The 23,647-nt window shown below is 32.9% G+C and overlaps 1 protein-coding gene across 2 annotated transcripts in view; it reads left to right on the top strand.

Annotated features, from left to right (window-relative positions):
- The window catches only part of LOC106688748 (vascular endothelial growth factor receptor 1), a 199,842-nt gene that overhangs the window by 55,340 nt on the left and 120,855 nt on the right, over positions 1 to 23,647 (top strand). For both annotated transcript variants that reach the window (XM_067050193.1, XM_067050194.1), the window contains exons 6-11: positions 3,597 to 3,906; positions 5,838 to 6,130; positions 8,902 to 9,061; positions 9,306 to 9,572; positions 17,750 to 17,974; positions 22,260 to 22,386. In XM_067050193.1, the coding sequence (XP_066906294.1) occupies positions 3,597 to 3,906; positions 5,838 to 6,130; positions 8,902 to 9,061; positions 9,306 to 9,572; positions 17,750 to 17,974; positions 22,260 to 22,386 (1,382 nt within the window). The remainder of the gene's footprint in view (positions 1 to 3,596; positions 3,907 to 5,837; positions 6,131 to 8,901; positions 9,062 to 9,305; positions 9,573 to 17,749; positions 17,975 to 22,259; positions 22,387 to 23,647) is intronic.

Below are 23,647 nucleotides of genomic sequence, written 5' to 3'. Positions count from 1 at the left end.
TCATCCAGGATCAGTCCTAGATATTTCGCTTCATGAGTCCTGCTGATAGCCTGATTATCAAGATTCACTCGGAGCTCATGCTGCTTTGTACAAAGGGTAAGTAGTTGGTATACTGTCTTCTGCGTATTGATAATCATTTCATTTTCTTCTGCCCAGCTCTTCAGAACCTTTAAGGTATCGTTGGCCCACTTTTCAAGAGCACCGATCCTACTGCTGGTCCCCCAGATTATCAAGTCGTCAGCATACAGTAACACTTCAGTACCGGGTGATTTCTCCATCAATGTATCAATGACGTCATTAATCATAATATAAAATAGCATTGGACTCAGTACTGCTCCTTGAGGGAGTCCCTGTTTTACTTGCTTGAATCCTTGAATCCTGATGTCTTTGCCCTATACCTCACAGAAATATGCCGTTGGGAAAGGAATGATTTGATCCAGCCTATCAATTTTCCATCAATTTTCATAAGGGCTAATTTGAGTATTAGCTTATCTCTCCATACTCGGTCAAATGCTGATCTGAAATCAATAAAGACAGCCAGCGTACTTTGATATTTTTGAAATCCACCCTTAATTGCCTGGGAAAGGCAAGCTATATTCTCTATAGTATCTCTATCCTTCATGAATCCTCCTTGACGCTGTGATAAGCCCTTCTTGTTTTTGTATAGTGCAGACATGGGGGGGGGGTGAAGTTGATCGCCTGCTCGTGGTGCCCCCTGCGTAATCCAAACGATCAACAGCTGTCGCCAAACAGCCCGTAAACTAGCGACAAATGCAACAGAAATTGCCCAATAGGCAAGCAAAGGTTTTTTAAAGGCTCCAACAAATCTGGTATTAATATTAAATCTATTTTTTGGAATCCCGGAGGATTAACCCAGGACAAATATACAGAATTAAAAGTATTCATTTCTAAAAATGAAATTGACATCTTCGCCATTGCGGAGGCTGGAAAATCGACTGAAGACATACAATATTACCAGCTTCCTGGATATAAAGTAACATCGCTAAAACGGTCAGGGCAGATCGCATCTGGTATTGTGATAGGCGTAAAGACTCAATATACTACTAAAGTAAATATAATGCATGAAATGAATGTAGATGATAAACACGAAGCTATCCAAGTACAGATTACTGTCGACAACAAAAGGTTGAATTTTTATTTTATCTACAATCCCCCCAGAAATAAGTGTGATCTCAGCTGGCTTGAGAATCTATGGGACAATCAGACACTGGTTATGGGAGATTTCAATGCTCATTCGCCTAGATGGGGGTATAAAAGCTCCGATACAACAAGGAGCATAGTAGAAAATTTCATAGATAGCGGACCAGTGGTGTACATCGAGAATGCTGATAAAGAGCCGACTTTTTTTACCTACAATGGGCAGCAAACGCATCCAGATCTTGTACTTAGTCATCCGAGGCTGGAAAATAAATTAAGTCTTAAATTATACCAGGCTCCGGGATCTTCTGGACATACCATCCTCTTACTTGAGGTTAAAGAAGACAAATTGTATAAAAAGCAAAGAGAACCATGCTTTCCGAGATGGAATTTCAAAGCCAAATCGGAAGATTACCAACGACAGTCCGATGTGGAAAACACTGAGCAATTGCTCAACGGCAGCATAGATCACATATACAAGCAACTAAAGGACCAAATACTCAAATGTGCCATTAAATTTATACCGAGAGGTAAAATTAAAAGGTATACCCCTTTTTGGACGGATGAGCTTGAAGAGATGAAGGTGGAAAGAAATGTGGCTCGTAGGGCAGCAAAAACAAGTGGTTCCCAAAAAGATCGTGTAATCTTATGACAGAAGAGCGGTATCCTTAAAAGACGCATTATAACTTCGAAAAGGGAAGTATATAGAAAATTCCTCGAAAACGTGGATTTTAGAAAAGATGGAACTAAAGCATATAAGTTCTTATCTAGGATCGACAGGGATAGTACTGATGCCAACGAACCTATGATAGATGGTTTAAAAGTATTAACTAGGCAGGATGATATTGCCAAAAAATTTTGCAAGATTTTTGCTCAAACTAGCGATTTCAAGCCCAAGCATAAAATACCTCGCATAACCTGGAACAAGGAAGCAAAGAGTGAAATTAATGAGCCATTCTCTATGAGCGAATTGACACTAGCCCTAGAGGACACAAAAAGCGGAAAGGCACCTGGTATAGATGGCATACACCCAGAGTTCCTCAAGCACATATGGTCAAATGCCAAAAAAGTGATACTAAAGTTCATTAATTTAACATGGGAAAGAGGATACATCCCAGACCTTTGGAGGAAATCACAGGTCATACCAATTATTAAAAAAAGTAAACCATACAATTCTTTTGACATCTATCGTCCAGTGGCACTGACGAGTGCCTTCTGTAAAGTTGCGGAAAAAATGGTTTTGAGGAGACTCATGTCTCAATGATTCAATTATGTGCTTGCTTTTTGGCTAAAAAAAGGTTTTAATATTTGTTTATATTTCGTTGTGTAATTTGGTGGTAAACATTGTAACTTAAATAATAAATATTGTTTCTACTAATACACCGATCATCATTTCTAATGATACACGCATTAAAAGTGTGTTTATTCCTGAAAAATAAAAATAATAATGAAAACGTCTAGTGAAGGTACTACTTATTGGTATCACTGCAATAGCTGTGCTCCACCAGGTTATGGACCCATTTTAATATTTAGTATAATGAGGATTACTAAGAACTAATTGAGATCTGTTTAGCCCTAGAGTGGTTGCTTGGAGAAGTCTATCTGTTACAGAACTAGTCTAGAAGATATTGGAAGATTGCTGATTGACCGTGTGTATTAGTAATTATAATATGGTCTGGGTGCGGTCAAATCAAACTCAAATATACAAAATATTTTTGTACTATTTTTAGAGTTAGTTATACTATTTTTATAATACAAAAATATTACTATTTGAGTTTAATTTGACCACACCCAGACCATATTCCATTTATTTTTTAGTCTAGAAGATAGGTCCTTTCTCTTCAATATTTGTTGTAAGGAAGGCCAAAATAAACAAATTTCAATGTTTTTGATCAATCTTAGGACATCAACACACACATGTTAGTAAGAACAACACTTTATTGTTTATAACTACTAACAATGTTTTTACAAAATTTCCCTTGTATATCAAGCATACAAAGTGAATGTATACTGTCCATTTCTCTCATTGCATGGTATAATTCCTTCCTGATGGCTGAGTTATATGCAGCTTTATAGTAAATAAAGAGTAGCCACATATTACTTTATTATGATAATAATAGTCTTTCAAAGTAAAAAAGCCATAGCAGTTGGTGAAACTATAGATATAGACTAAAGACTTTTTCCTTGAGCATGTTTTGATTAGATTATCTGTTTGGTCTTGAGAAGTATTTAAACTGTTTTATATTGGACACCCTTCCTACCATTACTCAAATCATGATCATAACTACTCCACAAAACTGTGTAATTTAATTTTTATTTATAAAATCTAGTTATATGTTTTTCTGAAAAATATGTATTTTTCTAAGTTTACCACTTTTTATTATGGAATCTTTTTTCCTATTAATATTTTATATTATAGTTTACAATATTTTTTTCAGGACTCGGAACCATTAATAAGTATAAATCATGTAAAGTGGGTTTCAACAGTAAAGTGGTATGCGAGTGAATCTGGCATCATTACTTGTTTGGCGAAAAATGATCTTGGGCAGAAAGAAGATTCAATGCAATTCCGTGTATCTGATGTGAATAATGGGTTTGATATTTGGGGTCCAAGACACCGTGTTTTTAGTTCTGATAGCATATTACTAGGATGTGGTGCATCTAACTATGAGTTTCATGGAGAAATTGACTGGATATACAAAAGTGAAAAAGATCATGAGGGGGGGCAAGTTTTAGTGAATGCTCCAAGTAAGTAGTAGATGACTTTTGATGATTATATTCTTCTTTTTTTTTGTTTTAGAATTACAACAAATATATTAAATCTTTTATTTTGAAAGAATTTTTTTACCAGAAATGAAATCAAGAATAATTTATGTACTCCTACTTGGAATCAAGGTTGTGCAATATGTAATCAATAAATGTGTATGTCTATGCAGTTTAGGTGTGTTTCTGTGTTCCATTATACAATATTTGTTTATGAAAATTAAATCATTTTAAGCATGACACACAAAAAAATGCTTTAATTCATATAAATGAAATAATTAAAATAAATCAGATAATGACTTTCAAAAAAGTTTACGTGTTAGTAAATAGTGGGGGAAGCACAAGCTTTCATTTCAAAACACTTAATATCATTTAAAAAATACATCAAATCTAACAAACCTGTTGTTTCAATGATCTAGTTGTGCTAGGATTCAAGCAAAGAAAAGGATAAAATTTTTGAGAAATATATTTTCTTTTAAAGAAAAAATTTAAATGGATAATAGTAAAGCAGTGAGTACTCCAATCCTTAAAAGCATTGTGCAGAATGCACAATCTTAAAGAAATGTATCAAATTTTTCTTTTAAACAAGTTGTTTTGTCATTGATGTTCCTAATTGTGTCAACTAGGCCTGAAAGAACCTACACTCTCAGAGTCACATTAAGATCATAAGATAATCCATCAGCAAATGAGGTAGTAATTATGAAGTGAATATTCCTTATTACCTTAAAGTTACTTAAGATCTTGGAATAAAAAAGGAGAAAAGGTATCTGACTTGTTACTTGGATGTAGATCTTGGAAGAGATATTATAACAGAAGATCTATTACCAGTATTGTCGGTATGTACTCTGGTGGTTCCATTTTTTAATGGAACTGTTTTGATGAACTGTTACCATTCCCATAATGAAGGAAAAGGTGATTTCTGTGGGTAAGGCACCACAAGAAATGGTTTGGCTTGAAAGAATATACCAAGAGATGTCCGACTTCAAGAAAGATGTTTTGTATCTTCACAAAATGCTGCCTTAAAGCCGACTGAGAATTCTGTTTAACATAATCATGCTAAACATTTAGCAAAACATAGACAGTGAAGTCAATGTTAAAAAAAGTGGATACTGTAAACCTATTGGCTGATGGCTGTTCAGTCCTAGGATGAATAAACTCGAACTAATAGCATTGTCATATCAAATTATGAAGGTTGGTGTTAAAGTTGTTTAATTAATTATCAGCATTTTTATTCTTTTTATCACTCCCAGGAATTGTTGTGAAATTTAGGGAGGGTTTTATAACAAAAAAGACAAAGAGTGTGTTGCATAAACAGACGCCTACTGCCGACTGATCCTCTAACAAAAGGTCGATTGACCTCATGCCCAGTTAGAGAAGCAGTGTTGCCATCTACTGTTTTATTTACAGTAATATTTACAAATCAATTACTTATAATAAAACTTATTTTCTACAACAGGAATCCCATATGAATGTTACAAACAGTTATTAATCATCTGATGTTTTCTTGTGCATCATTAAATGAGTTTATTCTCGCTATTAGTGATGTTTTTCTATTTATAATCTACCAAAATAGGAATAATTTCCCCATCATCATTTCTGGACTTATTCTGATTCTATTTTTTCCTGTTCACATAAACTATTTTAAAGCCTAAATTATTTATTACAGAATTGATGAATTCGCTTGTTTCTAACTTTTCATAAAATAATTAGTTGATTGGTTAGTAGTATTTATTACTTTAAGGTATTAAATAATGGTACCCTCTGAACTTGAAAGTTAATAACAATCTTATATTTATAAGCTTCTCATTTTGAGGTATTTCAGCCAATTTATGCTTCTCTACAAGGGAATATTTAAGATGATATGATAGTTATTAGTTTGAAATAAACTACCATAATTAATGAAGTGATATTTTCAGGTGTTGGGATATCTATAACCACAAATGATACTCTTTTTTCACACCAGACATTTTTGCATTTATCAGATGTCAACTCTGGTAAATCAGGGAACTATATTTGTAGAGTAAAAACATTAAGGCCTAGTGTGTATAGAGAAAAGGAATTCAAACTTTTAGTTTTAGACAGGGAAGCTCCAGCATTTACATTCTTTTCAAGCAAGAATGGCTCAAAAATTACCATTGATGCAGGAAAATTTATTAGTTGGAACTGTTCTGTTTCTGGTATTCCTGAGCCTGAAGTCATTTGGTACAAGGTAATTTTTTATGTTTCTCTGATAAGGTTATTATAGTTTTTTGACAACATTTACAATACATCACTAATACTTGATCATGTACATTATCTACAAGGGAAATAACAAATGTAAGATCTCATATTTTTTTAGAAATACACAATTCTTTTTATTTTTATATTACATTAACATAATTTTAAAGGTTGAACATTTTTTTTTTATCAACCCCTTCCTGGTCATTACTAACATACGGGGGGATGGGGATGGTCATCTTCAAGGTACCACGCTAATCCAACACCATGATGAGGGATTTTTTCATTGTGTGGGACTGCCATCGACTCCCCCAGGCCAGATTCGAACCGGTGCCGCTGCTGTTCCCAGGTTGCAAAGACCTATGCCTCAACTCCCTCAGCTACAGATGGTCCTAAAGGTTGAACATTGGTCTATTTTTCCAAACATTCACCTCTTCAATCAATGCATCTTAGAAAATGTAACAGCTTTTGTATTTCCATGTCATACCAGTTTCCCGTCATATCCATTTGAACCTCATGTTCACCTCCTTGTCAGAGTTGAAGCTTTTTTTTTTTTTTTTTTTTATGGCCCCCTTCTAGGTAATTTCTGACACAAGGGGAGGTTATCTACTGGATATAACCCTATTGTAACACCATAGTGGGGGATCAAGTTTTCATTTTGTTGAACCGCTGCAATTTCCTGATTGCATGGGCCCATCTGAGCTGAATCGCCTTCTGGTCTAATTTTCTCACTGTGCCACAAGTCTGAACTGTAGGAAGGATGTGTGATGATTTTCTACATTTATTCTGGGCCCTAACATCACTTTCCTCTAAACAAGAAAATATTTAGTTACTTTCTGATAGTTCTTAGTCAGATGATATTAAAGAATCATTGAGTTATTCCTCAATAAATCTCAAATAATACTTATCTTAATATCTTACTGAGTAATCACAGATCTTTTTCTATTCTTCCCTGTTAACTTGCTCACATTTTTTCTGATCTAAGTTTCTACAGATTTTTTTTTAATGTCTTTATTGAAATTAACAACTGTATATTATATTATACATTCAGCAAATTTGATCTCAGTTATAATGGAGTGATTATCCTTTTTTGTAACAACATAACAGTTCATTTATTTGTTTATAATTTAATTGATTAAATCTGTATATTACTTCGAAAGTTATTTTTTTTATTATTTCATTTTCTCTACTATTATTTTTCTTGTATGTGATATTTATTTCAGGTCCTCCTTTTTTTTTTTTTTGTTTTATTTTATCTCGAACCAGCAAACATTTCCCTCTGGGGAAGAGGTCGGTTTTCATACACGAAACACCCCTCGCCCCAACACCGATCATTTCACATTTTTTTAAATCAGATGATGGGGAACATTCTGACAGTTTTTTTTATGATAGAAAGTGTTTTCACTAACTTCAATAGCTGTTTCTGGCAAAGTAAGGATACATTTTTCACAATTGATGATGTTCATATTGTCATAATGATTACTTTTTTTTTTTTATTGAAATTAAACTTTAAAAATGTATTGATAGTAAAACCTATCTTTAACTCCAGTGTTGACAATCTTGAATCCTTTCTTTATTCTTTAAACAAATTGAGAATCATCTCTCCAACCAGTTTTGTATGAGTCGATCGAACTTATGCCTGTTATTATACTAATTACTTTTTTATACCTAATTTCTCATACCTAAATTCATCAATTTAGCATACAAAATGTGTCTTTATTTTGTTTTACTTTTTCACAAAAGTATCATCAAAGTCCTTAGTTGATTCAAATCACAGTTATTTAACAATCTTTCTTTTCTTTGTTGAAATTAATTGTATTATTATTTTATGATGAATGGAATATGGTCTGGGTGCGGTAAAAAAAAACTCAAATAGTAGAATTATACTATTTTATTGAGCCAACGTTTCGCCCCACATTACATGGCTTCGCCAGGGCTAAAAAAGATACAAACACTATAGTTACAAGAAGGAAAAAAAAAGAAAAAACATAAGTGTAAAATAACAGGGGTATAAAATGTAAAAAAATAAGATATAATAAAAAAATTAAAGGTTGTAAATAGTAAATGAAAAGAAATATTTCTTCTCTTATCTATCTGTTACTTTAATTTTTATACATTAATTAATTTTTCTTATTATATCTTACGTTTTTACATTTTATACCCCTGTTATATTTTTATATATATTTTTTCTTTTTGTAACTATAGTGTTTGTATCTTTTTTAGCCCTGACGAAGCCCTGCAACATGGGGCGAAACGTTGGCTCAATAAAATAGTATAATTCTACTATTTGAGTTTTTTTTTTTACCGCACCCAGACCATATTCCATTCATCTATACACACGGTTAATCAATAATCTTCCAGTATTATTATTTTAATTTGTTATGTAGTTTGCCTCCTTTTTAATGAAGTTGTAAACATTAAAACAGAGTTAGGTTTATGGCTTGTTAAGCCAAATATTGGACACCAATGTACATTTGGTTGCTGTCCAGAAATTTGTCTCATTTCTCCTGCAGACAAGATCAAAGATCAATAGTTTTCATGAAAGGAGCAATTAAGAGGCAGTCTCCTTCATGAGGTACCTAGTGCCTAGCAACAGTCCCATGGAGGATGGAAATACAAAAGGAGGTTTATTTACTCTAGAAAAACTAATACACACTGACACTCAGTATATTTTTGTTCATGTTTCAGAAATCACCTCTTTAAATGTCACAATAACTCTTATGCCAATCTCATTATTTTTATTGTTGTATATTCTTTTTATAGGATAATCAGATTCTTGAAACTAAAAATGATCGGGTAAAACTTGAAAATAGAAATCGTACATTACGTATAACCTATGCTAGTTTAGAGGATACCGGAATTTACAGATGTATAGCATCAAATAGTGCTGGAAATGTTAGTGCTGAATATACATTGAAAATAAGTATGATATATTATTTCTTAATTTTTTAAAAATTAAAATTGATGAGTTACTTACTAAAAAATCATAAAAAAAAAAAAAAAATTCTAAAAATCATTTAAGTACAAACTATATATTTGTAACTATTGTCATAGGATAAAAAGATTATGATTTATGTTCTATTGAACTGAATTGTTGAAGAATAAAAATTAAATGTTTATATTAAGTGGTTATTTTGTTATTGTTATTATTTTTATGTACATTATAGGAGGCCTTGTTGTGCAATCCAAAATTTTATTGTGGATTCTGATTGTTTTAACAATTGGAATATTAATCTCTGTAACTGTATTGGCAATATATTGCATGAAGTATAAAAAGGAGCAAAAAAAAAGAAGAGAGCTTATTTCGGTTGGTTTATATAACTTTTCGGAAGGACAAGTTGAAGCTATTGATCCAAACATTGATATTGGAGAGCAAGCTGATTTATTACCATATGATAAAAAATGGGAGTTCCCTAGAGACAAATTAAAATTGGGTAAGAAATCCATTTAATAATTTTCTATATATTTTTTCGTTTGTAGTAGTGGTGCTTATACTTTTTGTTTGAATTAATTAATTAAAATGTATGTGTTAACATAAAGTACAAAAAGTCAACGAGCCTTTGGCTGAATATATGTATGCAAGTTTTATTGCTTGCTAGCATAGATTTTAATAAACTATGAAAGTCTATATCATCTTGTAGACATTCGATCATCCACACTGATCTTATCCATCAGGTTTCCTACATGTTTTTTGTTTTACTTTGGCTAATTTTTTTATATATCAGTCTTTCTGGGGGTGTCTATAGACTCTTGTTTTCTTCCAAGGTCTGCTATGTCTTCTACAAAACTGAGAATCTTAAGTTTCATTCGATATTGACCCTTCTTTTCTTTTATATTACTTTTATCCCTCTGTTTTGATTCATTTACTTTTATCTCTTCATCAATTTACTTTAATCTGCTTCTGGTTTCCATCAAGAAGTCATCATATACCTCACTTTCATAGTTTTTTTTTTTTTTTTTTATGCCACATACACCACAGTCTTCTTCAAGCCTATTGTGTGCCCTATTGTTTGGATGTTTAGAATATAAGTTTGTTAATTTGATGAATTTCAACAGTGGATTTATTAGCTTACACTGCCTAGGGTCAGTCATCAATACTAAACACCATAAATCTCAAACCTGTCTCACCAGCAGATGATATTCTGAGCTGTTTCATCCTCAGTATGACAAAATCTACTTATGGATGTATATATCCCTGTAACTTTCTTTAAAATGACTGTCTATTAAAAAAAACATTTTGTTTGCTACTCTCTTCACAGGATCATTCTAGAAACAGCTTGGGGTGTAGCTCTCTTTTATTTTTTCAGTGTTGGTTAATATTTTGCACCATAAGCCACCTTAATCCTTCTTTTTTGCAAAGCTACAAGGATGGGTTCTGATGGTGTATTACTTTTAAAGCCATTCTTAGCCAACTTAGCTACTGATTCATTGCCTGTTATGCTAGAGTGTCTTGGCACCCACTCAACTCTTACATTGTTGTGTTGTACAAGGTTATATAGAGCTCTGCTCTGCAGTTCTCCATCCATTGTTGGGTAATACAAAGTGTTTGTTTTTCAAATCAAGTTTCCCACCATTTGTCGCTATTTCTGCTTCTCACCCTCTCTCGCTTATCTTAGTTTGACCTTCCGCCGCCGGGCTTTGCTACAGTCTCTACTGTGTCCCTCGCCAAAAACCATCTCTCTCGTCAGCTGCTGGAAAATGTCCCCTTTTTATTCCTTCCTTCCTCCTTCCAACCTTTATTTTTCATCCCAGCTATGCAGCTTAAGGTATGGTGACCTCACTTTAAAGGTAAGTTTTAAAAATACGTAATATATTCCTTTTTACTAAAACCCCCTTCTATCTACTAACTTAAATTAGCAATAATTTCCTCTAAAATCTTACAGTTCATTCAGTGCCAAACTTAATTGGTCCTCCAACCCGATTTTAATTTAAATAAATCGTTAAATGCGAAAATTCAACTTCTCGCTTTTCACTATTCCTCGCTAATCGATTGCTCACTTATGTTATATCAATTCTCTCTCTCAAATTATCATTTTTTATTTATTTGCATTGTGAGTTCAAGAGGAGGAAGACTGTATTTCGGAGGTTGTAGGAAGAATCCGAATCGTTAAGATAAATCGATCACAAAATAGATTTCATATTCATTTTCAGCACCTCCGAAAACAGATATAGGGACCCCAATATGTTAGAAATTCGAAATGTTTAAATAAATCGATATGCAAGCATGTGATCATAAAATTATGAGATTGATTGAGCTAGGTGAAAATTTTCAGCTCAAAACCTCTGAGAGACAAGAGACTTTGAAGGTCACCTTTAAGTGATATGGCTTATTCTAGAGTATTACAACCAGACAGATGATCATCAATAAAGGTGTTGCGGAGCAGAGCCTCAGTAATCAATCCAGGGATATTTGCAACCCTCATCCTTAGCTAACTGTTGAAGGATGTGAATGGCCTAGAAGGCAGATGGACCGATTCGAAAAGTGACAGTAGTAAGCTTATATAAGCACAACGGCTGATCAGAGCTGTCTTGCCAGTAAATGAGATGAAAATTATGATGAGGAGGAAAAAACTTATTTGAGGGTACATTTGTCTAATATCACAAGAAAAAACATATGGAAAAATACGAAAAACAATAAGCTACTCAGTGATAGGAAGGATTTAAGAAATGACTCATTGTGCTGGGTTCATTACCTTTTAATGTGCTGGACCCTGATTCACGTTCAGCACACGTCCATTTTTTAATAATATCTGGGTCTGAGCTTTCAAGTTTGGTACATTTATTATGATATATATTTAAACAATTTATACATGAAATTTTCATTTTATCTTCTCTCGAAATTGATTTATTGCAGCTCTTATAAATCACAATCTTGATGATTAAAAAAAAAAAAAAACATGAATGGAGTTTAAAGGACTTGGAGAGGTAACTAATAGTAATAACACGGTAATAGTTAGTTTGTTTATGCAGCCACTTACAAATAAAGCACTCAGCTAAACAAATCCCCACTCCAGTCCATCTGTACTAAGCAACCAATATCTTCAATATTCACGATTTTCTCGCTATTTTCCCCCAGAAAAATTGGACTGTCAAGGGCCACAATATTTCACAAGGTTTAGCCTGATGTGAATTGCGAATGCATATCAATTTTCCTTAGAATTTTTGCTAGTAACTAGATGAAGAGAGAAAGACATATCACAGTGATGTTCACAGCATGAGTAATACTCTAATCCTTACCATTCCTGTATTATAAATTACCTTATTACAGTATTATTTTTAGTTTTTTTAACTTTCTAGTTATACTGTTTTTGTTTTTTATCTATGGCTGTTATCTCGTTTTGTTTTTTGTTTACAGCTGTTATCTTGTTTTGTTTCTTATTCATGGTTACTTTCTCGTTTTTTTTTTATCCCTGATAAAGGCCTAAAATTTAGGCAGAACAGAAACATTGACACATTTTTTTGAGGATACGTTGAATCAAAAAAGTATGAATTTAGAAAAAGTTACCTTGTGGTGGCAAGATTATTAATGTCTTCAGCGGCAATAGTCGATATTAGCAAAGAGACTGTTTGAAATGGGTTTGCCATTGTCGTAATTATTATCAACATTTTTATTTCTCTAGTATATTTCTTTTAAATCTATTTTTATTTATAATTCATTTAATGCTTCATTATTTTACATTTGTTTTAGTGGCAAACCCATTTGAAACCTCTTGCCATATGATCAATTACTAACAATTAATAATGAAGAACTAGGTGTGTAAAAAAAAAAACTGAATATTTCTGTTGATAATAATTGTGAATGTATTGTTTTGTGTTCAAGTAAAAAAATTTTGTTTTGACTAATAAAGAGTGTACCTAATTATCATTACAATAGGAACACGCAGAAAAACCTCATCCCAGTAAAAATTTCAGGGTTAGGTGCGTTAGAGAAGAAATAAAGAAAGTTAGACAATTAATAACACCCTCAAAAGATAGACCACATGACATTGTTATGACCCAGTACAAATCAAATATAAATTCCAAAAATTGTACAGGGTAGGGCTTTGAACATGTTCAGTGGACACATTGTATATTTTGTGCTTATGTATTTATTTTAAATTCTTATGTTAGTTATTTGGGAAGGAGTCTCTACTCATTCCTGTTCACAAAAAGGGGTCGACGACGGATGGTAATAACTATTGATGAATCTCACTCCTTCCTGTATGTTATAAAATATTTATGCTGATCTTAACTAGTCAAATCACAGAATACGCTGAAGAAATTATCGGAGACTACCAATGTGGTTTTAGACGAAATTGTTTAAATTTTTTTATTACAGCAAATCTTGCAGAAAAAGTTGGAATACAATGGGGTAGTTCATCAGCTTTATATAGATTTACAAAAGGCTTATGATTCTTTTGACCCCAGAAGCTGTATAATATTTTGATTGAACAGGGAATACCAAAGAAGTTAGTGAATCTTGTACAGATGTGTATGACCGAAACGTTTAATAATGTACGAATCGGTTATCATTATTCTGAGAAATTCCAGGTCCGGTTGGGTTTAAAACAAGGTGATTCTTTATCACCTATCTTATTTAATCTAGCACTAGAGTACATCATTAAAAGTGTGATGAATACTGAAAAGGGTTTAACTTTGGGTGATAAAATACCGGTGCTTGGGTATGCTGATGATTTGGTACTATTGGATGAGGACAAAGAAACTATAGAACTAAATATAACCACATTAATAAACTCCAGTAAGGAACTAGGTTTTGAAATAAATATGGATAAAACAAAAAACATGATTGGCAGTAGAAACAGGAGCAATTTTGGTGATATAGATTTAGGAGGAAATACGTTTGAACTGGTAAATAGGTGTAAGTATTTAGGTTTTACAGTAACTAGAAAAAATGAAATTGATGAGGAAATAAAAGCTAGGTTGAAGGTGAAAAATGCTTGTTATTTTTCAATTTCAAAACTGCTTAGCTCGCTCCTTCTATCGAAAAACTTAAAAATTAGAATTTACAAAACTATTATCCTTCCCACTATTCTTTATGGATGCAAGACGTGGCCTCTTACACTAAGGGATGAACAGCGCCTTAAGATTTTTGAAAATAAAGTATTATGCAAAATATTTGGACCGAAAAAGGATGAATTAACAGGAGAATTTAGAAGATTACACTACGCTGAACTAAGGGACCAACACCCAGTAAATATAATTCAAGTTATAGCATTTAGGCGTATAAGATGGACTTGTAAGGTTGTAGAGCTTAGTAATGAGCAGATCCCTAAATTGTTAATTAACACTGAACGTCCGAGGGGTAGACTGAAACGTAGATGGGAAGATTGCATTAAAACTGATTTAGTAGAATTGGGTTTGGAGGGGCATCCCTGGAAGGATGTATGCAGAGAGCGTTTAGTGGTATTGGCATCGAACCTTCGGGTTTGTTAGGCCTTCATCATTATTATTGTCAGATTTCTTGCTATTGCGGGTTGAGTATCTGAGGTGGGGGACCTAGAAGTCTAACCACCTTCATATTTTTGTTGATTTGTTTATTTTTTTTGGTTTCAAATATTTAAAAATGTTTACACTAAGCTGTATCTAAGAGAACCGACTGTTCAGCCTCTCTTAGCACATCTAAAGGCACCCCAAAACCATTCACACCTCCCACTGTTGATTTTGGTATGAAACCATTCGTGGATAATATGAATGGAGTAGTGGTAACACCTTTCAATTGATATAGTTCTTTCAATTCTATCGCCAATTCCTAGTATTTCCTCAGTTTTTCTCCCACAGTTGAGCTTATATTATAATCATTTGAGATTCCGACATCAATAAGTTCTGCTTTTTTTTTCTTAGATCATTAAGGAGGATATCTGGTTTATTATGGCCTACTGTATGGTCCGTAATTATTGATTTATCCCAGTAGAGCTTGAGAGGACCTTTTTGGAGGAGTCTATTTGGGTGGTACTTGTTGTATGGGCTCTTATCTTCAATTAAGTTGTACTTTATCGCCAGTGCCTGATGGAAAATTTCAGCCACATTGTTGTGCCTCTGTAAATATTCATTACCAGCCTACACTCCACATCCCCCCGTGATGTGTTGGATTGATTCCAGCGGTACCGAGCATAATCGACCCTTATCCGATCCTGTTGCGTCTTTTAGCACATGCTTCCTATATGATCTGGTGGCAATAACCTGATCTTGAATTGCAACCACGAATCCCTTTGTCCAGCTTTTGGCCATTAAACTGATCTTTCTTTGTCTATGGAGGCTTCGTTTAGTTGGCTGTAGAATCTCCCATGCAGAGACTTGCTTTTCGGTTCATCCGCTTTGCTCAGGTTCAGTTTAGTCAGACCATAATCCATTGTAACGATTGCCTGATAAACACTAGTGGTTTTTGAATGGTATATTTTTGAATGGAAATATTGACGTAGGGATAATTCTTGCTTGTGGCACGCTTCTTAAATATTTATGAGTCATCATCCTCCTTCTTTCCTGGATAAATAAAGTCGGGATTTGGATGATGTGAGAAGATGGACCCACTCTTGCGTGAGTGTCATTCTTACAAGATGATCTATTTCTTGTAAGAACCGGGTATTTGACCACTGTATTATACCAAAGCTGTAGCTTAGCGCCGGTAGGACCCAAGTATTGATGGCCTTGATTTTGTTTTCCAGAAAGTTGAGTCTAATATTTTTTGTAATGTCATTTTCAGCATTTATTATTAGCTCTTGTTTCACATCCTTTTGAGCTATTTTGAGGTGCTGCTGTATTCCTATATATTTATATTGTTTTTTGGCTTTTTGTTCCCTGATGCACTCATCTTCATTTATCAGCAAGTCCTGGGCATCGACCACCTTTCCCTTGTTCACATGCAGCACCGCGCACTTATCAAGTCCAAATGACATAATTATATCTTTGGTATAGGATGACACTATTTCAATCATACTTTGTAATTGTTGTTTGTTTTTTGCATATAGCTTAAGATCATCCATGTATCAGTTGTGGCTAACAGTGGTTGCCTCGTCCTTGGTATTGAGTTATTATTATTATTATTATTATTATCATCTGTTTTTTCTCGCCATTGCGGGTTGAATATCTGAGGTGGGGGACCTAGAAGTCCAACCACCTTAATATTTTATTTATTTATTTTTTTCATATATTTAAAAATATAGTGCGAACATTTTCCAAGAGAACTGACTGTTGAGCTTCTCTTAGTACGTCTATAGGCACTCCCAGACCATTCATGCCTGCCACTGTTGATTTTGGTATAAGACCATTCGTTGATATTATGAATGGAGTAGTGGTAACACCTTCCAATTTATATATTTCTTTAAATTCTATCACCAATTCCTGGTATTTCCTAAGTTTTTCTCCCACAGTGGAGCTTATATTATTATCATTGGGGATCCCAACATCAATAAGCTACACTTTCTTTTTTCTTAGGTCTATAAGGAGGATGTCTGGCTTATTATGGCGTACAGTATGGTTTGTAATAATTGATTCATCCCAATATAGCCTGAGAGAACCTTTTTGGAGGAGTTTATTTGGGTGATACTTGTAATAAGGGTTCTTATCTTCAATTAGGTTGTACTTCACAGCCAGAACCTGATGCAAAATTTTGCCCACATTGTTGACATTCAGTACCAGCCAGCACTCCATATCCTCCAGTGATATGTTAGATTGATTCGAGCGTTACTGAGCATAATCGACACTTATCTGGTGTTGTTGCATCTTTTAACACATGCTTTCTATATGATCTCGTGGTAATCACTTGATCTTTAATAGCATTATTATTATTATTATTATTATCATTATGTTAGTTATAATATGTTGGTTATGTCTGTGTCTTGGGACAAGAACAATCTCTTTTTCTCTGCCACTCATTTTTATTTTTAAAAATTTAATGTTCTTTAGTTATTTGGCTAAACAAATCATTATCTCTACTTTAAATTTAATTTTTCAATCAAATTTAAAACTCAATAAAGCAAGAGTTCTTTCAATTTTAAAGTTATTTAATGCTTGACACAGTGGTCAATTTTGCAGGCTATGTTTGCTCTGTTTTCTTTCTTTAGAGGCAGTATAGCAAGGATGATATTACTGCATTAAAATATCCCAGCTCGTCTTTTGTAACTGTGTCTTATCTGACTATTTAACATAAGTTACCGAGTTCATATATTTTATTGAATGTTACTTGTGAATAACTACATATTTTTCATTGGAAATTTTACAAAGAGGAACAGATGATTTAAAGATTTAGGAGATACAAAGTTAAATATTCTGGATGAGCCTCTGTAAACCACTGTTTTTTTAATCAAACAAAAATCTTAGAGTAAAAAATGTATAGCTTCACATATGCTAGAAATAATACATTTTTAATTAAAAAGTGTATGCACTTTTTTTTTATATAGCTGAAATTGAGTTATATAAATTATTTTAAAATAATTTATTTATTATTTTAAAAAATAAAATTTTCTGTGAAACATTGATAATAGACTGTCAATCCTTGGAGTCATTAAAAAAAAAAAAATGAATTACCTTTTGCCCTTGTTTCAGCACAGATATATTTTACCAAGTAAAGTGAGTTGTAGTAAATAAATTTTTGTTTTATTTATAAATTCTTCAGGGAAACAACTTGGCAGTGGTGCTTTCGGAATAGTTGTAAAAGGGCAAGCCTATGGGCTTCATGAAGATAATGAGCTTGTTACTGTTGCTGTGAAAATGGTAAAAAAAACATCAGATATTTCTCATGTAAAATCTTTGGCAACTGAATTAAAGATAATGGCTCATTTAGGACAACACCTAAATGTAGTAAATCTTCTTGGAGCATGCACAGGAAATGTACACAATAGTAAGTGACTCTGTAAACAGTATTTATTTTTTATTTTCTATAATTATTTGCCTATATTATTGAATAAAACTCACTGAAACCACATATCTCCATATAAACATTATATGTTATATGCACCTTATCTATCCCACCACTGAATATGTATTTTGTATCCTATCTCTTCTAGACTTCTCTGCAACCCATTGTAATACATTTCATAATCCCCCAGCTGATTTTTTATATACTTGTCAAAATTTGAGACTCACAATTTTTTAATACAACAGAGGAAATTAATAGATTTAAAAAAGCCATTTCTGATTTTTGGGTTATATCACTTTTCCAAAGATACTTACTATTGATGCCATTAATTTGTTTTGAGGATTAGAAGAGAATTTGTTTGCAGTGGGTAATCCTGCATCAATTTCCCTTTCTGTATTTTCATTCTTTGTGTCATTTCTGAATATTTGATGCTCTGAACTCTTTATTTATTTGTTTGCCTTTAAGAAACCTTTGAAGTCACATTCAACATTTGAAACTAATAGTCACGGGTAGAGTGCAGTTTTTTGTTCAGTATAAATCTGAAAACGTGGAATAAAATGTTGGAACATTCTAAAAAGTGCCATAAAATTGTTGAAATATGCATTAAATGTTGAAACATGTAAAATTATGTAATACAAATTTGATTACATACTCTATATATACTTTTATTTATTTACAATTCTTATGAACAAAGTACAAATTCAAAAAACATTAAGCAAGAACAAAAATTAAAATTAATGAATGAGGTGCATAATTCATTTGAAAAAAATAAAACTAGCTGTATTTCAGTTACGCTCTATAAATGAGTTGAAATGGATAACTGCATTCATTTCTGGATTTATATCTGTACATCTATATCTCTTGTCACCACTTAATAATTTAGAATTTGTTCAGAGGTGGCATTATTCAAATTAAGAACATTGTTAAACTGTTATAAACTTTTGTAGCCTGGATTTATTTATTTTTTATTATTTAAAGCAGTCTTATATTTGTCATAAATTACCTTACTATTTTTATTTTCAATATTCTTCAAGGGATATTCATCTTCTATTATTTTCATTTATATTGTGGATCAGGGAGGGTTTTTATGACAAAGACGTTTTGCACTAATGGATGCCACCAGCAAACAGACCCCAGACAAATGAAAGCCTAGTGTCCAGGTTTGAAGCAGTGTTACCATCTATGGTTTTATTTACAATAATATTTACAAATTAAATAATAGTATCAATTTTCTACTATTTGTACATTCAATAATACATTTTTTCTTCACATTTTTTAATATCAGTAGGAAAAAACCGAGAATAAGTTGTTATAAATGCAAAATCTTACACAATCATTGGTATTTACTATATGATATACTTTTAATATGAATTGTGTTTCATCTGTAAGTTGGAATATGAATTCTTAATTTTTTTGAAAATGGTCACCCTAAAATAAAATTCCTTCTCAATGTGTTCTAGATCATTATTTTAATAACTCCAGGCTGCAGTGGACATCCTTATGTAGAGTGTAATACAATGGTGTGCTTTTAGAAACATTACCTATGTCGAGATTACATAATCCGAATTTTTCGGCGCTTTTTTGATCTTATATAAAGTCGGGGTCGGGGGTCTCACCATTTTCTGATGCCCCCCTTGGCGCGGATACCAGAAGACCTGAAGACACCACAACTGCAATGCCGCCCCAAACTATGCACCATACAAGCTAGGACCTGGCCTGCCCCTACCATCGTGTCATCCAGAGTCTAGGATATGCTGGCCAGCCACTGATCGAGAGAGACGTTTTTTTCGAACACCAGACAAAGATACATGGTCTTCACCATTCTCACTACCGCTCAAACTGGTCGGCTAGAGGACGTGACCGCGGTGGCGAAGACTTCACAGATAAGCAATATTAATATATGAGACCACCCAATGCTCTGTCTGAAATCTATCATTAATTAACACACTAACTCATTTGCCACCTCAGGGATTCTATTCTTGGTCTTATATAATATATGCATGTTTATTGATAAGCAGGTCTCACAATTTCAACACCCCTTTTCCACATTAATACAAATAAAAATTCAACATACACTTGGGATACCTGAAGCAAGAAACGGACAGCTTCTGATGTATACAACCTATTTATTTAGGAAATTCTTTATATATTTTCTTTGCCACCCTATTTAGACCATAAGTGATGCATTAACAAGAATTTTTTTATGGTAAAAAGAACTTTTAAACTCAAACCTGTTGTAACCATGCATGGAGTTAAATCATCTATAAAAAGCAAATTTTGATCTTGAAATTTTAACTTTGAAAGAAAAATTTGACAAACTATCATTGATAAAGTGGAACACATTCTCATTATTTCACTTTTTCCAAAATTTTCGCTTCAACGAATGTTTCTCTTCCAGGGTACAGGTCAACCCTTTCCTTCTCTGAACATCAAGAGCTGGGCAAATGTTTTTCGAGCAACGGGAACAGGAAGCTGTTTGATGAAATGCGGTAGAGCTCACTAACAGATTGCCAGAAGTTTTCTGAACATTAGAGATAGAAACATTAGAACAAAAAAAAATTAATGAGGTGTAGATAGTTGACCGTAGATTAATGCTTGGAGAAGTTTGTCGGGGGGTGCGGTCAGAAAAGAACAACATAAATAAACAAAACATAATTTATATTTATATTTATGGCATAAAATAAATAAATATGGTTTTGTTTATTTATGTTGTTCTTTGCTGACCGCAACCATATTTATTTATTTTATGCCATAAATATAAATATAAATTATGTTTTGTTTATTTATGTTGTTCTTTTCTGACCGCACCCCCCGACAAACTTCTCCAAGAAAAAAAAATTAACAGTGACAGCATATCATTAGGGTGATTCTTTAACAACAGGAAATTTTAAGGTTCCGGTTGAGTACAATGGTTTTCAATGATCATCATGATACATAAAAAAAACTCTGTACCACTACAACCCGTGAAGAGTCAGGAATGCAGTACTTTGTAAGGAAGTACTGTTACTGGACTAACGGTTGTGCGAGGTGGTGATTCGGTCAGAATCATGCTCGACAGCCAGATTTTTACCCAATTAAGGTTACCCTATTTATGAGGCTGGGGGGACCCAGAGGAATTGACTCACGGCTACAGTGTAACAGAAAACAATTTTTGGCCCAGCCGGATTTGAACTCGGGTCCTTTGAGTTAGTACCATCTCATGCCTTAATACACTACTACTGCGCTCCCAAGCAAGAATTAGTAATCATTTTCCTATGAAATGTTTTCTTATCTTGTGGCAAGACTTTAGAAAATAACTCATTAGGTCATTGAAAAGTAGTAGAATTGATAAAATATTTCTCTATTTTTTTTCCAGTTTTTGTGGAAAATTGGTTGTAGAAAATAAGTTTTATTATTTGATTTATAAATAAAACTGTTGATGGCAACACTGCTCCTCTGACTGTAAACCTTTGTTTGAGACCGTCAGTCGTGGCATCTATTAACGGAAACATATACTCTTTATCTTTGTTTATAAAACCATCCCTAAATTCCATAACAAACTGGTAGCAGATCATGGTTTGGTGCGTAAAGGGTTAAGTGACAAGAGTAATTTACATATAATAATGGATACGCAAGCTTTGTGATTTTATTTATGACTAACTGCCAAAATCAAAACACAAAGGACAATGGATGCCACAGTATTCAACATCAAAAAGCTTGCTGCAGAAAATTATGGGATCTGGTTGATGAAAATTGAACTGTACTTAGAAGCAAAAGGATTATATAAAGAAATAATAGAAAAAATCCGCCAACTGAAGAAGATGCAGCTTGGATTTTAGAATGCAGAAGGTTTTACAAAGCACTTTTCATGGAAAAGAATAAATTTTTTTTCTAAATTTTTGAAGAAACATTGATAAAATTTTCTATTATATTCCATAACTTTCTGATACCTACCACATATTAAAATACAAATATGATTCTGTGTTCCTTTATTTGATTTAAAACCACATTATGCTTCCCCTTAATGTGTAATTGACTAAAAGTCATCCAGCCCCTAATGCCAAAGTTTCTTGTATCACCTGTCACATAGTCCTGACATCATAATATTCACTTTTTCAATCTGTTAAAAGTTTCTTGAAGATATCATCAGTTTTCAATTTTTTATTTGAATAATCTACCAGCTCATTTAATGACTTTTACATGAATAATCATTAAATTTATACAACCACAATCATTAATTATGTAAAATGAAATTGTACCAATTTGTTATGAAGTTTTAATTTTTCAGGAGAGCTTTTAGTTTTGGTTGAATATTGTAGATATGGAAATTTGCACAAGTACTTACAAAATCATAGAACAACATTTATAAACCAAATAAACGAAGTGACCGGATATGTTGATTTCTCAAAAAGCAGGTAAAAGTTTTCATATTCATATGTTTTTCATTGTTAGTTGCTAAATACTTTATTGGAATATGGTCCGGGTGCGGTCAAAAAAGCTCAAATAGTAGATAATTACACTATTTTATTGAGCCAACGTTTCGCCGAACGTTGCAGGGCTTTGTCAGGGCTAAAAAAGAAACAAACACTATAGTTACAAGAAGGAAAAAAAAGAAAAAACATAAGTGTAAAATAACAGGGGTATAAAATTTTAAAAAATAAGATATAATAAAAAAATTAAAGGTTGTAAATAGTAAATGAAAAAGGTAATAATAACAGATAGATAAGAGAAGAAATATTTCTTTTCATTTACTATTTACAACCTTTAATTTTTTTATTATATCTTATTTTTTTACATTTTATACCCCTGTTATTTTACACTTATGTTTTTTCTTTTTTTTTTTTCCTTCTTGTAACTATAGTGTTTGTATCTTTTTTAGCCCTGACGAAGCCCTGCAACATGGGGCGAAACGTTGGCTCAATAAAATAGTATTATTATCTACTATTTGAGTTTTTTTGACCGTACCCGGACCATATTCCATTCATCTATACACCTGGTCAATCAATAATCTTCCAGTAAATACTTTATTCTATGGAAGACTTGAATATTTTATAAATTGTCTGTATTAATATTAGATGAATGTTGGTTACTCTCCAGTTATTTGCTCACTGTCCTCATTCTGATTATAATGCTCTTATCAGCCCATTAAATATATATTTTATTTATTTATCCTATTAAGTTACAATCTGAGTATACAATTTTCAGAAGAAAACCTTTAGGATTTTCCATCTGCAATTGTAATATTTGCTGTTATAAAGTGATTAGTGAATTTTCCATTCTTCTATAAGTTATTGAGTCAGATATGAACTCACAGTTACTTTCTTTGTCATCGCCACGTAAAAAGATAAGATCAATTCATTTTGTTTATTTACTTAATGAAATATTTAAAATCTGGAAGAAATCTTTGTTTTTTTACGAGGGTCGGTGGAAATCTTCAAAAGACACGGATAGGCCCATATATATCCGTGTGTGGGATTTTTACCCTCTAAAACCACCGCCCTACACCTGTTCATTCCTCTCCACGGGACCGCCGCTAGGCATTACTTCATGGAGGGAAATGGCTGAGTGTCGCCTCGCTTTCTTCGCATGGTTTTACGTTTCCATGCTACTAGCGTCTTCTAGCCCTCTCTTCCTCTCTCAACCTCTTGAGAACGACTGTGGTGAATCTCTTCACTG

Source organism: Halyomorpha halys, unplaced genomic scaffold, assembly GCF_000696795.3.
Source record: "Halyomorpha halys isolate HHAL.00 unplaced genomic scaffold, Hhal_1.1 Scaffold1191.1, whole genome shotgun sequence".
NCBI classification, from domain to species: Eukaryota; Metazoa; Arthropoda; class Insecta; order Hemiptera; family Pentatomidae; genus Halyomorpha; species Halyomorpha halys.
This window is presented reverse-complemented; position numbering and strand designations above follow the sequence as displayed.